At 41.6% G+C, this 16,852-nt stretch overlaps 1 protein-coding gene across 1 annotated transcript; it reads right to left on the bottom strand.

The window, feature by feature from the left end:
* Window positions 1-799: 799 nt before the first annotated feature.
* On the bottom strand, window positions 800-16,641 carry LOC109872382 (myosin-6). Its single transcript, XM_020463589.2, has 39 exons — window positions 16,551-16,641; window positions 16,406-16,445; window positions 15,867-16,079; window positions 15,441-15,584; window positions 14,334-14,490; window positions 14,177-14,204; window positions 12,068-12,173; window positions 11,890-11,982; window positions 11,686-11,749; window positions 11,491-11,589; window positions 11,287-11,390; window positions 11,034-11,172; window positions 10,808-10,926; window positions 10,539-10,688; window positions 10,259-10,429; window positions 9,849-10,158; window positions 9,627-9,697; window positions 9,340-9,545; window positions 9,127-9,250; window positions 8,799-8,935; window positions 8,445-8,700; window positions 6,663-6,905; window positions 6,402-6,578; window positions 6,143-6,288; window positions 5,966-6,056; window positions 5,475-5,864; window positions 5,247-5,373; window positions 5,007-5,125; window positions 4,708-4,904; window positions 4,261-4,444; window positions 4,004-4,169; window positions 3,787-3,911; window positions 3,384-3,692; window positions 3,067-3,270; window positions 2,661-2,957; window positions 2,444-2,548; window positions 2,249-2,344; window positions 2,015-2,149; window positions 800-917 (listed from the first exon to the last, which is right to left on the bottom strand). Exons 3-39 carry the CDS (start codon window positions 16,065-16,067, stop codon window positions 897-899), a joined length of 5,811 nt encoding a protein of 1,936 aa, XP_020319178.1. The 5' UTR covers window positions 16,068-16,079; window positions 16,406-16,445; window positions 16,551-16,641; the 3' UTR covers window positions 800-896.
* Window positions 16,642-16,852: the final 211 nt, after the last annotated feature.

The raw sequence follows: 16,852 nt of genomic DNA, 5'->3' as shown, positions 1-16,852 counted from the left end.
ACATCTTGAGGAAACCTTGCACCATCCCTACATTGAAGCGTGGCAGCATCATGCTGTGGGGTTATTTTTCAGCGGCAGGGACTGGGAGACTAGTCAGGATCAAGGGAAAGATGAACGGAGCAGAGTACAGAGGGATCATTGATGAAAACCTGCTCCAAAGCGTTCAGGACCTCAGACCGGGGCGAAGGTTCATCTTCCAACAGGACAATGACCCTAAGCACATAGCCAAGACAACGCAAGAGTGACTTCGAGACAAGTCTCTGAATGTCCTTGAGTGGCCCAGCCAGAGCCCGATCGAACATCTCTGGAGAGATCTGAAAATAGCTGTGCTGCGACACTCCCCATCCAAACTGACAGAGCTTGAGAGGATCTGCAGAGATGAATGGGAGCACCTCCCCAAATACAGGGGTGCCAAGCTTGTAGCGTCATACCCAAGAAGACTTGAGGCTGTAATCGCTGCCAAAGGTGCTTCAACACAGTACTGAGTAAAGGGTCTGAGTACTTATGTAAATGTCATATTTACGTTTTTTATTTTTACTACATTTCCTAAAATGTCTGAGTACTTTCCGAATGCACTGACGAATGTATTGAGAAGAGTTTTTTGTTGTAAACTGTTTATTGGTAGTCTCCTTGTTAAAATGTTCTACATTTAACCAAGTGAAGATCAATATGATGACACATCAATATATGCCGATAATCAGATTGCCAAGCTTTGATGACCATTAATGACAGCAACAATTATTTGAGAGGAGTGAGACTATCACTCACATACTATGAATAAAGACACAGTCAGTAGATGTGAATTTGATTGCGATTTGACTTTATTCTACAGAGTTACTTAGGGCTTTGGATAGATTTCACCACAGCAGAAGGTTTCAGAGGTCCATATGAGAGCTTCACTCTTCATCGTGCCCTTTCTGTGATGATAAAGAATTGGGGAATAGAGAGAGAGACAGATCAGAAGATATTGGTAAGCACTGGCCAAGCTTTATGTAGATACAGTGGAAATCTAGACTGTATTCAATCAAACCTGCCAAAGCAATATAATAGTGTCTTTGTTTTCAAACTACTGCCTATGAACAAACACTTCCTCTTTCTGAAAACGAAAAGTATCTACTTGTGAAGGGAGTCTACCTAGTAGATGGTAATAGTGGGTTTTTACAGTGCCCAAAACTATTCTGTGTTTTCATTTCACAACCGTGATAATACAATTGCAGGTTCAATTAAATGTAAAGTGATGAAAATGTGTCCTAAATCTGAAGTCCTGGATTATTCAATATAAATTCCTAGATGTGTCACTTAATACATTTTAAAACACTGATAAATTACCCGGATTGTTATATTTTGTCACTTCGCATAAGTGTAACAGTTGATGAGCCTTCAGCTACATCCTCATTACCTCCTTAATCCAATCACTAACCAATCATTTATGGTTAAACCAAGCCCACGTGTCAAGGGACATAACTTACTGTAACTGTTAGACTGGATGGCTTTGTACTTTTAAAATGCTATTTACTTTTAAAATGTTGTAGTAACATTTCACAAGGTAAGTAACACAATATAAAGGTGTAGACTTATCCTAGACCTAAAGATGGGAACCATCTCTCATAACAGAATACTGTAAACAGTGTCATTTGGAATCACTTTGACTAACCAACTGACCACCAATTCGCCTTAAAAGTCTTATTACTAACAAGCGTTACAAATACAGAATACAAATACTATATGACCAATACAGGCTTTATCTTGACAAAGTCTGATGCACTATGATAATACTGTTATAATAAAATATATTTGAAGGCAGGTTTGGTATGATTTTTTTTGGTCCAATTAGACTTTTTCAGTATTAATGTTTACATCTGCTTACATAGTCAATTACAAAAAATATTTTTCCACTTTTGCTTTATGATATTGAAATACCAGAATTATAAACACTTGTTTTTCACATAATTATATTATGCACACCAAAAATTAAGATATTCAAGAATCAGAAAATGTACTTAGCCTCACTAACCTTGGAACCAACATCACGGCTCTTGGCACGCAGCTTGTTGACCTGAGACTCAGCGATGTCGGCCCTTTCCTCAGCCTCGTCCAGCTCATGTTGTATTTTGCGGAACTTGCCCAGATGGTTGTTGGCTTGCTCCTCCTATGACATGGAAACACAACAAGCATCACAGCAAAAGCAGAGACCGATACTATCATACAAGCAAAAGATCCCCAATGTTATAGGTAAGTCCACACTTACAGCTTCCTCGGCAGATCTCTTGTAGGCTTTCACTTTCAGTTGCAGCTTATCCACAAGGTCTTGGAGGCGGGTCATATTCTTGCGGTCCTCATCAGTCTGTAAAGACAGAAGCCATAGCGAATAGCAGTCAGTAGATGTAAAGCACACGTCTATGCATGCCTGTCATGGTAACAACAATGTAAAATAAAAGATCACCTGGTAGGTGAGTTCCTTGATACGCCTCTCATATTTACGAATTCCTTTGATTGCATCAGCACCCTTCTTCTGCTCACCCTCGACCTCATTCTCCAGCTCCCTCACCTGTCATAACATAAAAATAACATCTAGGCTATGTAACAGGGACCATTATTGCTGTTTTGCATATGGCTCTAATGCACAGTATGTACATGTACGTTAAAAAGCATACACTCACCCTGTTCTCCAGCTTCTGAACCTGCTTCTTGCCCCCCTTCATGGCGATTTGTTCAGCCTCATCCAGGCGATGCTGCAGGTCCTTGATGGTCTGCTCCATGTTCTTCTTCATTCGCTCCAGGTGAGAACTGGTGTCCTGCTCCTTCTTCAACTCCTCTGCCATCATGGCAGCATCAGTAATGGCCTTCTTGGCCTTTTCTTCAGCATTTCTGCACTCCTGGACTGCCTCCTCCACCTCAGTCTGAAGCTGGTTTGTGTCGCTCTCCAGCTTCTTCTTTTGGTTCAGCAGGCTGGTGTTCTACAGATGGAATATGTTTCCACTGTTAAACAGTGGGACAGTCCAGAGGAAATGTACAATACATCAGTAGCATACTATTAATAAGCACCCTAAATAACAATGTTCACACCTGTGAGTGCAGCAGCTGCACCCTCTCACTGATGTCCAGCAGCTCTTGCTCAGCTAGCTTGCGGCCTCTCTCAGTCTGTTCAAGACAGCTTCTTAGCTCCTCCAGCTCTGCCTGCATCAGATTGTTGCGTCTCTCTACAATGGCAATGTTTTCCTTCAGATCATCATTGGAACGAAGAGAGTCATCTAACTGGAGTTGGGCATCCTAGAAGAGAAGACATTTGTATAACGAATTAGTCAATTGCTCATTAAATTTACATTTACATTTGAGTCATTTAGCCAACACTCCTATCCAGATATAGACCAACAATAATTTACCTTCAGATGAGCATGAACACTCTTTAGCTGTTTCTGGGCCTCTGATGCCTGCCTGTTGGATTGGCTGAGCTGGATTTCCATCTCATTGAGGTCTCCCTCCATCTTCTTTTTCAGCCTGAGGGCCTCAGTCCTGCTCCGGCACTCTGCCTCAAGAGAGCTCTGCAGGGTATCAATGGCCCTCTGCAGATTCCTCTTGGACTGCTCCATCTCCTCGTCCTTCTCAGTCAGCTTGCGCTCAATATCAGCCTTTACCTGATTAAACTCTAGCTGGGCTCTCAGAATCTTACCCTCCTCGTGTTCCAGAGAAGCCTGTTAGATCATAATGGTTCAGGTTTATTATAAAGGCATACAGTATAAGTATGTATAATATATTATGACTTGATTCTGGACAGAGGGAACCTACCTCAGCCTCCTCCAGAGCAGATTGGATCTCACTTTTCTCCTGTTCCAGCTGTTTCCTTATTTTCTCCAGCTCGTGGATGCTCTTTCCACCTTCACCAAGTTGCTCAGTAAGGTCGGAAATCTCCTCTGTGAGGTTAAGGCCATACAGTGGCATTTAGATTGCTGTGTTGACATTAATTAAATATATACATCCCTGTACTGATAGCTTGACAGCTTACCTTGGAGGTTCTTGTTCTCCCTCTTCATTGTCTCGAGCTGATCCAAAGTTTCCTCATAGGAGTTCTTCAGCTTGAAGAGTTCAGTGCTCAGAGACCTGGCCTCTTTCTGTGAGCTCTCTAGCTCACACTGAGACTCCTCATACTTCTGCTTCCACTCAGACAGAACCTGTTGGAAGCAATCAAACAAAAATGTCATTTAAAAGAAAGGATCATGAACCTATAATTTAGCATATTTATCTATGGCTTAAAGAGTTTACTTTGTCAAAGTTTCTTTGTTTCTTGTCCAGAGCAGCAGCAGCAGCATTAGACCGTTCCACATCCACCATGAGATCTTCAATCTCATTCTGCAGTCTGTGTTTGGTCTTCTCCAGGGAGGAACACTTGGCGTTCACTGCCTCCACAGCTTCTTCAGCATCCTGCAGACGCTGAGCCAGCTTCTTCCTGGATTAAAGAATAATAAACAGGAGATATTTAGTGCCTGCAGTGACATTTGTTTTGCTTCATAGGTAAATTAACCTTTGATGATACTTCACCTCCCTACTAATAGCTGCGTGGTCAGCTATCAGACAAACTTTTTGTTCGTCTTACATTTTTAGAAGAAACATAACACAAACAGAAAGCCTATCTGCTAGAAGAGAAACAGAGTCTTTCTTTGGAGAACATTTGAGTGAAAGAGTGAATAAATTACTGCCATGATTTCTTACTTGGCTTCCTCCAGCTCCTCAGTCCTCTGAATGGCATCGGTCTCGTACTTTGTTCTCCACTGAGCCACCTCAGAGTTAGCCTTGGACATGCCACGCTGCAGCTCAGCCTTGGCCTCCTGCTCCTCCTCATACTGCTCGCGGAGCAGGTCACCATCATGTCGAGCAGATTGCACTGCATGGGCTAGTGCATTCTTTGCCTGGAGCACAAATATTTTCACACATTTTGTATCATTAGCTAAGGATGACGTGATAGAATACAGTATATTATATAGCTTTGGGTGAACATATTTATCTCTCACCTTTGTTTCCTCCTCCAGTTGTCTTTTGAGGTCCTCAATCTGCTGAGTGTAGGACAGCTTCCCTCTACTTAGCTGAGATACAAGGGAGTCCTTCTCCTCAAGCTGCCTGGAAAGCTCCCCTAGTGAAGTAAATTATGAACTTGTTATGAACAATTCCACCGCCTTGTTCCTCCTCCGTGTGGAGGAAGGCATTGTTTTCTAATATTGACGATCATTTGTCATACGCGATAACAAACTTACCATTCTCTGTCTGCAGCCTAGCTTTACACATGCTGAAGTCATTGATACTGCGCATGCCCTCCTCATACTTTGCCCGATATTCACTCATCTGATCTTCCAAGGTCCTGCATGCCTTCTCTAAATTGGTCTGAAATAAAGTGCAAGTGTGACAAATGTGTTTTTAAATAATCCATCATGCATCACATTTAATGAGAAACATAAAGACCAGATAATGAAATGGGGCCATACCTTGGACTTCACAATATGTTCCATGTTGGAGACAACATCATCAAGTTCAAGCCTGAGCTCGCTCTTCTCCTTCTCCAGTTTCTGCTTCACTCTCTGCAAGTTGTCTATTTGTTCCCCAAGGTCAGCGACACTGTCAGCTTGTTTTTTCCTGAGTGTGGCAGCTGTAGCCTCGTGCTGCAGAGTGGCCTCTTCAAGGTCTCTGCGGAGCTTCAGGAACTCATTCTCCCTCTTCTTGTTCATCTCAATCTGGACAGATGTGGCTCCACCAGCCTCCTCCAGCCTCTCACTGATGTCCTCCAGCTCTCTGGCCAAGTCTGCTCTTTGCTTCTCCACCTTGGCTCGGGCAGCTCTTTCTGCCTCGAGCTCTTCCTCCAGCTCCTCAATACGAGCCTAGCGAGGTGGGAAAAGATTGTAAGATTCTTTTGAGGTGACTTAAGTCAAAGTAATGTGTATTTTCATGGTTACACATTCAATTGCACATGATTCATTACCTGAAGCTCCTTTAGTTTCTTCTGCAGCTGAATGTTAGCTGCTTGCTCATCTTCTATTTTACTGTTCAGCTGGCTGACCTCAAAGTCTTTCCTGTAGCCGAAAGGCATTTTTTTTGTTGCAAATTAACAAATATAGGCATGAATGATATAAACTGGGGAAAAAATGTTTTAACTTACTTCTTAAGACGTTCCTCTAGTTGCTGTTTATCATTCTCCAGGTCCATTAGACTTTCCTGGGTCAACTTCAAGTCTCCCTCGAGCTTTCTCTTGGCTCTTTCAAGATCCATACGGACCTTCTTCTCTTGCTCCAGAGAACCCTCAAGCTGGGGAACATCAACATAAAACTCACTACTGTTTTATCCAGTCAACTTCTGATGGCTACACGCATGCTGTGTTTCTATCCTTTAGTGCTCGTAATACAACATCAAGCACTTACGTCATCAACTTGTTGCTCCAGCTTAGCCTTTGCCTTTGTTAGAGTGTTGACTTTGTCTTCCTCACTCTGCAGGTCGTCCAGTGTTTGCTGGTGAGCCTCCTGGAGAGCTTTCTTCTCCTTGGTAAGCTTGGCAATGATTTCATCCAGAGCTGCCATTTCCTCAGTCAGGTTCTTCACCTGTGAATAGGAAGTGAAGGTTGAGCAAACAACAACATAAACACAGTTTGTATTTGTTTTATAAATATGGAGGTGATTAGTGACCTTGTTCTCTGTGGCGTGCTTCTCCTTCTCCACTTTAGCCAGAGTGAGCTCCAGGTCATCAATGTCCTTCTTTATCTCAGAGCACTCGTCCTCCAGTTTCCTCTTCTTAGCAGTCAGTTCTGCATTCATCTCCTCTTCATCCTCCAGTCTCTCAGTCAGCTCTTTGGATTTAGCTTCCAACTGAATCTTGTGTTTGATCAGTTGTTCACATCTTTCCTCAGCATCGCAAAGATTATCTTGCTCCTATGTTGAAAGGTTTCATTAGCTTAATGTTGGGGATAGGGCTGATTGCTGCCCCCTTTGGGGTGATTGCGTGCCCATAGTAAACAGAAAAAAAATCTGTCAAAAATTGCTAATACATGCATATACAAATTATTATTGAATAGAAAACACTCTAAAGCTTCTAAAACCGTTTAAATGATGTCTGTATGTAAAGCAGAACTCTCAGGGCACTCATTCTCCCAAACTCTCTCTTGTCATCATAAAAGTTGGCCCAACTTTGACGTCATCGCCCCCACCCTTCCCAAGCACCTACAGTCCTGGGAACAGTTTCTATGTCTTCCGCGCGATGTCTGCTTTCAATGGGGCTTCTCATTGTGAGGATCATGCGCTCACGAGAGTTTTGGCGGGCCGAAACCTTTCGGTCACGCGAGAAAACAGGTTACTCTCATGCGCGTTCTGCTCCGGTGATGTCTTTCTTCCAAGATTGATTAAACGATGCGTGTGTTTCTGTTCGTCCTCAGAATTGCTGTGAAGCTATATAACATGCTAACGCTGTGTTCTGAACATAGTTTGACAAGTTTAGTCGACATATAATATGTAATTTCGACGTTTTGGTGCGCACCCACTTGACTTTTTGGCTGCATTTCAACCGAAATATGTCGTGTTTGATAACCGAAAGACACAGACTTCAAAACTAAAGCTGTTTTTGGTAAGTATAAACCCTTCCAGGTCTTCTGATGGAAGAACAGCAAAGGTAAGTGAATATTTATGTGTTAAATTTGGGTTTCTGTGGACTCCAAGATAGAGGAGCCAAAATGCTAATTCCTGAGCACCGACTCATATTATAGCCTAGTGAACGAAATCTGTAACGTTAAAAATAAATGTAACACAGCGAATGCATTTAGAAGAAGTGTATCTTTCTATATATATGTAGAACATGCATATTTAGTCTAAGTTTATGTTGTGTATTCCATGTTAGCTGACGGCATCTGCCGGACCTATCCTCATTTCTCCGGACATTTGAGTAGCATTTTTTGAACATGGCGTCATTGTAAACAGAGATTTATGGATATATATAGCATATTATTGAAAAAAACATAAATGTACTGTGTAACATGTTATATTACTGTCATCTGATGAAGATTTCAAAAGGTTAGTGAAATTATTTTTCTTTTAATCCTGCGTTTGGTGATTGCATATTTTGTTCAATTTGGCTATGGAAATTAGCTGTGTCTTCGGTGTGTCTTCGGTGGTGGTTTGACATAAATATGTGCTATGTTTTCGCCGTAAAACATTTTAGAAATCTGACTTGCTGGCTAGATAAACAAGTTGTTTATCTTTCATTTGAGCTATTGGACTTGTTAATGTGTGGAGGTTAAATATTTTTAAGAATATTTTTTTGCGTTCCATGCGCCACATTCCAGCTGACGGTGGGAGGGCTGATCCCCAATTGGGAACCAAAATCTTCTACAGGTTAATGACAATTTTCAAGTATTTTTTTGCAAGGATCACAATTCTGATGCATGTTACTTCATTTAAGGGATGATATATTTAACTCACCGCCTGAACTGAAAGCTGTAAATCATTTTTCTCTTGGAGAAGAGAGACCATTTTCTCCTCTAGTTCCTTCCTGCGAGCCTCAGACTTTGCATAAGCCTCTTTCAGCTTCAAGAACTCTTCCTTCATGTTGGCCATCTCCTTCTCAGACTCAGCAGATTTCAGCAGAGGCTTGATCTTAAAGAATAGCTTCATCCAGGGCCAATTCTTGACCCCCATGAAGGCACGTACATTCCATTGGATCACAAGTAATGCATCTCTGTGAACAATTACAAATATGGTTTAGCAGATATTGCATGGAACTACAATGTGAATTCGATATAGACATCAAAGTCATTTGTGACTGTTTATGCTTACCTTCGTTCAACAATCTTCTGGAATTCAGCTCTAGCCAGCAGACCGCGTGCTCTGGACTGGATTCCAGTGATAATGAGGGACAAACGGTCATCTCTCATCTCCTCCAGCTGACCAAGTAGACCAGCCTTGAAGAACACCTTAAAGGGATTTCAAGTAGAGCATATCTAAATCCCCTCCCTATATACAGATTGAACCCATACTGTTGAATGAATTAATAACATTTGGGCACTTTCACTTTAGGGAATATTCCATTAGAAGATATATGTATATTTGCTTATTCATCAGAATATATGTATATTGTGCATGATCATCCTTATAAAAGTTATACCTTAGTGTGTCCAAATCTGTATTGAGTGTGATCAATATCCAAAGACCCAAGTAATTTCTCAGCTCCTTTCTTGCTGTCAATAAACTGTCCTTCGGGGATGGCAGCAGGATTCAGGATACGGTATCTATTTGAAGTATTACATAGTCTTGAATATAATACATATTACAAAAGAGGACCTGTTTCCCAATTCAGTTGAAACTATGTATTGTATACCTCTGCTTGAAGTCTCCATACAGGACCCTATTGGGGAAGCCTTTTCTGCAGATCCTGATGCCTTCCAGCACACCGTTACAGCGCAGCTGGTGCATGACCAGAGGATTCTCCATGGCCCCAGGAGTCTTGGTCTCATTGGGGATGATGCAGCGCACAAAGTGAGGGTGAGTGGACCTCAAGTTGGTCATCAGCTTGTTCAGGTTTTCCTGTAGAAGCAATAAAGCCATGCATGTAACTGTAAATGTGAACAAATAGACACCACCGTTTGATGTGTTTTTCATACTCACCCTGTGCAAGGCAGACACAGTCTGAAAGGATGATCCCTTCTTCTTCTTTCCACTTGCCTTGCTATCATCAGCTGAGAAGTACAATGGATATAAAATAACATCTTAAAAATGTACTTTATCTTATTAGGTTTATTTGACTGGGACAATGCCTATTGAAAAGGACTGATCTAGGTGCTTTCAGAACTGGTTTATATAAAAAAATATATATAATAATTTGCATACCAGCATCTGTTCCAGCATAATTCTGGAAGAGCACGGTCAACAATTTGAGGTTAGACTTCTGGAACAGTCCGACCACAGTCTCATTCAGTGGATCCTTGTTCTTTACCAGCCAGTTGAAAATATTGTAGTCCACAGTACCAGCATAGTGAATCAGGGAGAAATGAGCCTCTGGTTTCCCTTTCATAAGCCTGGGCTTCTGGAAGTTGTTGGATTTTCCAAGATGGTTGTCGTAAAGCTTGGATTTAAAGGTAGCATCGCTGGCCTTGGGGAACATGCACTCCTCTTCAAGGATGGACATGATACCCATTGGCTGAGGGGAAGACAAATATGAGCAGTGTGACTGATGACCTGATAACATTTAGATGTGTGTAGGTGCACTTGTCTTATTGAAAAACATAACTATTCCTTACCTTTTCAATAAGGTCAATGCAAGCCTGCAAGTCCATGCCAAAGTCAATGAACTCCCATTCAATTCCCTCTTTCTTGTACTCCTCTTGCTCCAGCACAAACATGTGGTGGTTGAAAAACTGTTGCAGCTTTTCATTGGTGAAGTTGATGCAGAGCTGCTCAAAGGTGTTGTACTGCAGCAGAAAGGTGAACTTAGTTTTACAACTTGTAAAGTATCACTAATAGATTGAGGTAAAAAAAAAAAGGGATTCAAGTATCATATTGAATATCACTTCAGCTCACATCAAAGATCTCAAACCCAGCGATGTCCAATACACCAATGAAGTACTGGCGAGGCTGCTTGGTGTCCAAGGATTGGTTGATTCTCACCACCATCCAGAGGAACATCTTTTCATACACTGACTTTGACAGTGCACCAATGGAATAGTTCACCTTTAATGAAATAGAATTAAAAAAACATTATTGTAATGGTAATGAACCTTTCCTGATTAACATTGAGCTCTGAGTTCTTCGTGTTTTCAGATCTTTGTTATACGTTATTTCTGGCTCACCTGTTGGACAGTTTGCCCCTTGGTGACCCACTCGTTCCCTACTTTGACCCTTGGGTGACAGAGACCCTTGATGAGGTCAGCAGAGTTCAGGCCCATCAGATATGACACTTTGTCAGCATCTTAGGATAAATAAAATGAAACGATACATTAGAATATTTGTTAACGTACTGTCTTTAAGATGTATCATCAACACCGAGGTTCGTTTTCTTAATGAGGTCCCTCTCACCCTCAGTGCCATCAGCCTCTGCCTGCTCCTCGCGCTGTTTCAGCTTGAACTTCATGTTGCCATAGTGCATGATAGCACCAGTCAGCTTGTAAATGCCATTCTTCTCCTCCTGAGTGAAGCCCAGGACATCAAAAGCTTCCTAAATTAGAAAAAGAGAGAGATAGTATGCTACCAGTGCACCAATAAATACATGAAGGTAATCTAGTTAAAACAGATATGGCACCAGATGAACCAACCATCGATATTTACTCACATCGGTGGCACACAACTCATCACCATCGTCGATGGAGGCTACAGTTGTCTCTCCTTGGGAGATGAATTGGTAGTCATAGGGGTTGTTGGTGATGAGCATCATCTCTGAAAAGTAAACAGAAATGTCAGATTCGGGTCAAATCCAGTGAGGTCCGAGCAAGGATATCTTTTAGTTAGTACATGGATGACAGTATTCTTTATTTACCGAGCAACTCTGGTTTCCTTTGGGACAGAATCTGGTAGAAAATGTGATAGTCTCTCTCAGCCTTGAGCTGGAAAGTCACACGGGACTTCTCTAACAGATCTGTAAAAATGCAAGGCGGAAAAGTTCGTTGAAGGAAGCAGTTTAACATTATTGTATATATGAGAATAGTTGATAGTTGATTTGAATTTTCCTTACAGGTCTCAATGTCTGCGGAGGCTAGCTTTCCACTAGCAGCAAAATGAATTCGGATGAATTTGCCCTGAATAAAAGTTAAAGAGAACCAATCATTCATTTTGGCATACAATTAACATACATAGTGAGTATATTATGTGCATTGTATCATATGTTGTATGTTTTCAATGGTAGTGTGATCACAATGGTCTGTGGACAGAAACTTACGAATCTTGAAGAGTTGTCATTTCTAATGGTCTTGGCGTTACCAAATGCCTCCAGAGCTGGGTTAGCCTGGATGATTTGATCCTCCAAAGTCCCCTGGAAGTATTCATAGCAGTGCTTACAGTAATGAAGGGTAAAGTGCCATTAGAGAACATGTTATCTGTTTATTCAACAAGCTAACCTTTTTCTCAGAGGCTGTATCCTTCTTTCCTCCTACAGCTGCAATACTGGCGTAGTACTGAATGACTCTCTTGGTGTTGACAGTCTTCCCAGCACCAGATTCTCCGCTGAGGATACAAATACAGTATATAACAGTAAAATAGGCTCAAAACAAATGGAAAGTATCTCAAAATGCAAAATTCACACTCAAATGGCCAGGCTTTAGAACTGAACATCGATGCATCATGAAATAAATTAAACTAATAACTTAGTTATTAGGCTGTCTTCTGACTGATTAAAAAATATTCCAGAGCAATCAGAATGCTGTACATTTTACATGTATATTTTAGTCATTCAGCAGACGCTCTTATCCAGAGTGATTTACAGCAGTGAGTGCAAACATTTTCATACTTTTTTCAGTCTAGTCCCCTGTGGAAATCAAAGTCACAACCCAGGTGTTGCAAGTGCCATGCTCTACCAGCTGAGCCATGCTCTACCAGCTGAGCCATGCTCTACCAGCTGAGCCATGCTCTACCAGCTGAGCCATGCTCTACCAGCTGAGCCATGCTCTACCAGCTGAGCCATGCTCTACCAGCTGAGCCATGCTCTATCAACTGAGCCATGCTCTACCAGCTGAGCCATGCTCTACCAGCTGAGCCATGCTCTACCAGCTGAGCCATGCCCTACCAGCTGAGCCATGCTCTACCAGCTGAGCCATGCCCTACCAGCTTAGCCATGCTCTACCAGCTGAGCCATGCTCTACCAGCTGAGCCATGCCCTACCAGCTGAGCCATGCCCTACCAGCTGAGCCATGCTCTACCAGCTGAGCCATGCTCTACCAGCTGAGCCATGCCCTACCAGCTGAGCCATGCTCTACCAGCTGAGCCATGCCCTACCAGCTGAGCCATGCCCTACCAGCTGAGCCATGCTCTACCAGCTGAGCCATGCCCTACCAGCTGAGCCATGCCCTACCAGCTGAGCCATGCCCTACCAGCTGAGCCATGCCCTACCAGCAAATCCATGCTCTACCAGCAGAGCCATGCCCTACCAGCTGAGCCATGCTCTACCAGCAGAGCCATGCTCTACCAGCAGAGCCATGCCCTACCAGCTGAGCCATGCCCTACCAGCAGAGCCATGCTCTACCAGCAGAGCCATGCCCTACCAGCTGAGCCATGCTCTACCAGCTGAGCCATGCTCTACCAGCAGAGCCATGCTCTACCAGCAGAGCCATGCTCTACCAGCTGAGCCATGCTCTACCAGCTGAGCCATGCCCTACCAGCTGAGCCATGCTCTACCAGCTGAGCCATGCTCTACCAGCTGAGCCATGCCCTACCAGCTGAGCCATGCCCTACCAGCTGAGCCATGCTCTACCAGCTGAGCCATGCTCTACCAGCAGAGCTACACCCTAAAGTGCAACAATTTCGCTCCCTATTCCCTCATCCCCTATAAACCAGCCATACAAAGAAAACCTTTGTGTATATTCTTCATTAGTCTACTTTTAATTACAATCCAACAAATGTTGCATGTCAACATTCAAGTTTTCAAGATATAATATCACTTTACTCCTGACGCCCAACATCAAACAAGAGCAAGAAGTCCAATGCAAACACAATGTTAGCTCTATGTGCTTTTATTTTAGCGTGGATGCTCAATCTCATTGATCTCAGCCAAGTCCTTTTCAATTGGTGAGCTAAGTAAGACCGTACCAGCTTTTGTGAAAAGCCATGGCCCGTCATATCACCATTAATATTGCCTCTATCCACCAATACTGGCATGTACTGACTGTTCAACATTAATTTGCCCTCAGCCCCCAACCAGGCTTCAATGTTTTTTTAAGTTCCTCCTTATCAGGAATCACAGGATGCCTGTCAATAAATTAAAAGTTCATGCCTTATCCACTGTTAATCAGATGTATCAACACAACAGTACAAATTGAGGTAGTTAAAATAACACTAATATTTACATGTCATTGGTTTGTCAGTGCAATACTTTCCAATTAATCCATCCATTTATGACAGCATACAGGCACATTAAGCTTCTATACAGTAGCAACACTTTGATGTCACTGCCAGGCAATGTAAGACCTATAAAATAAACAAATTCAGCTTGATGAAAAGGAGAGAAAACTCACGTGATAAGAATGGATTGGTTCTCCCTGTCTGAAATAGATATAAGGACATGGTCACTTTTTTTTTTAGAAAGAATACACGATTATTAGTACCGTAATGTTTGAATATCTTTTGGGTGAAAGTTGAATAAGATATTCTAAGTCATCTTAGTGAGTTTACCTGTCAGCATGTACTGATAGGCGTTATCGGAGATAGAAAAGATGTGAGGAGGAGCTTCACTCCTCTTCTTGCCTCTGTAGGCTGAGACCACCTCCTGGTTATATACTGGCAACCACTTGTAGGGGTTGACAGTGACACAGAACAGCCCGGAGTAGGTCTGTAGAAACAGGAAGGAGTCAAAATAGAAGAACTGAAAGTACATATTTAATAGAGTTTGATCAAATACAGAGTATGATATTAGGCCTACATTTATTATTGTGAATTCTTGGCCTAACCAGATTGTTGTGCAGTTGAATCTAAGATCGTTTGGGTATACAGGGCATTCGGAAAGTATTCAGACCCATTGACTTTTTCCACATTTTGTTACGTTACAGACTTATTCTAAAATGTATTGAATCATTTTTTCCCCCTCACCAATCTACACACAATACCCCATAATGACAAAGCAAAAACAGGTTTTTAGAAATGCCAAAAATATAATAATAATAATAATAATACGGAAATATAGCATTACATAAGTATTCAGACCCTTTACTCAGTACTTTGTTGAAGAACCTTTTGCAGCGATTACAGCCTCGAGTCTTCTTGGGTATGACGCTATAAGCATGGCACACCTGTATTTGGGGAGTTTCTCCCGTTCAATCAATTGAATTTACCACAGGTGGACTCCAATCAAGTTGTAGAAACATCTCAAGGATGATCAATGGAAACAGGATGCACCTGAGCTCAATTTCAAGTCTCATAGCAAAGGGTCTGAATACTTGTGTAAATAATGTTTATTTTTATTTTTTATGGGGTATTGTGTGTAGATTGATGACAAATTTGTAAAAATGTAATCCATTTTAGAATAAGGTTGTAATGTAACAAAATGTGGACAAAGGGTTGGGGTCTGAATACTTTCTGAATTCTCTGTATGAGTCTTAAGAATAGCTAAAACGTGGCAAATATCAAAAACATGGTTTTAAAAAAAATGCTTGTTGGGTGTTTGGCTGATTCAATTGAATTTTGATTTATTAGAGATAGTACCTCTTCAGGTCAGAATATCTACTTTGTTTCATTCCACAGTGTTAAGAAATGGAGAAAAAAATCCAGCATGTGTGAACTCACGTAGATCATCCATGCTGCATAACGCTCTTTGAGGTTGAACAGCACAGCTGGCTCATGAAGGAAGGTAAACATCGCCATGTCTTCAATTTTATCAAACTTTGGCGGGTTCTGAGGGTGGACATCACAGTCCTTCACAGTCACAGTCTGTAAAAAGAAATGATCAGAGTCACAAAAGCAAGTACTGTTGAACTATTTGTCAGTCATTTTAAAACAGTTGTTCACCAACAGTACGTGAAAAAGGAGTATTAGATATTTAGATTTCACAATTATATATATTTTTTACAGTAAATGTAACACACAAGTGTTTAGATCCAGTAGTTTCTGGCATAATTGTTGTAATATTACATATAAAGTCATGTTTTGTTCAAATATAATCTTATCATCACTAGTTGTCCTGGTTGAGCAGCTCTCTCACAGCTTACTAACCTTCCCATTCGCAGTGTCAGCGGTGACTTTGTCACCATCTCTGCTGGTGATGGAAGCCTTCACAAATTCCACTTCGGTGTCAGGCACAAAGCATTCCTTCTTCATGTCGAAGGGACGGGTCTGGGCCTCCAGACGCTCCCTGTCTGACTTCCTCAAGTAAGGGGCTGCGGGCCCGAACTCTGCCATATGAGCGTCTCCCATGATTTACTGTGTCTAGAGAAAGGAGAGGAAATCAACTCCGTTATTTATTTATTTTTTATTTAAAGAAATGAAAGAGCTATTTGTTGCATGTTTCCATTTATTCCATGTTATATCAGGCATCACTGAAATAACAGAATAGAATTTAATAAAATGTTGTAGATTTTTTTAAATTCCTTTTGTTCATTTTGAATGACTTTATTTAATTTCCGATTTCCATGTATTCAATTGATTCTAAGGCATTATTTCTGAAACAGTACAACTTGATTTAAAATAAAACATTTTAACAAAGGTTCATGCAGAATCAATAACACCCTGACATGATGTTAAAATGCCCTTACCACACCAACCCCTTTATGATGACTGATGGAGGTAATGGTCCTGTGGAAACAAAAACACACATTTTAAACCATATTTACCCTTTCTAGCACCCTTTCACCTTCTTCACACAAAAAGGAAGATTATAGCTCCAGCATCACATCTTACCTTGCAGTAGTATGGTGGCCTATTGTGGTCCAGACCATGTGTCCTCTTTATAAATGAAGCCTCTCTGCCAAATATGGATATGCATCTCAGGGGCCAGGAATGTTATTGTGTCTGTGTTTGGTTGGGGTACAAGGGTGGTGGGGGTTAATGAGTGTCGGAAAGCCATGTACTGTAGAAATCCCCGAGTAGAGGTAGTCTTATCGGTGACGGTGTCCCTGAAGGCTCCATATTAGGTGCTTCGCGGAGTGTTGTAGTTAATCATAAATATATTCAAGCAGCGAGAGGAAGTTAACTCCATCTTT

This window comes from Oncorhynchus kisutch, linkage group LG27 (genome assembly GCF_002021735.2).
Source record: "Oncorhynchus kisutch isolate 150728-3 linkage group LG27, Okis_V2, whole genome shotgun sequence".
NCBI lineage: Eukaryota > Metazoa > Chordata > Actinopteri > Salmoniformes > Salmonidae > Oncorhynchus > Oncorhynchus kisutch.
This window is presented reverse-complemented; position numbering and strand designations above follow the sequence as displayed.

Coding starts and splice junctions, on each gene's coding strand:
- LOC109872382 (XM_020463589.2), bottom strand. CDS start 16,067: ATGGGAGACGCTCATATGGCAGAGTTCGGGCCCGCAGCCCCTTACTTG. Junction 15,585..15,866: donor CTGACACTGCGAATGGGAAG/GTTAGTAAGCTG, acceptor TTCTTTTTACAG/ACTGTGACTGTGAAGGACTG. Junction 4,905..5,006: donor AACTGGAGGAGGAAACAAAG/GTGAGAGATAAA, acceptor TTTGTGCTCCAG/GCAAAGAATGCACTAGCCCA.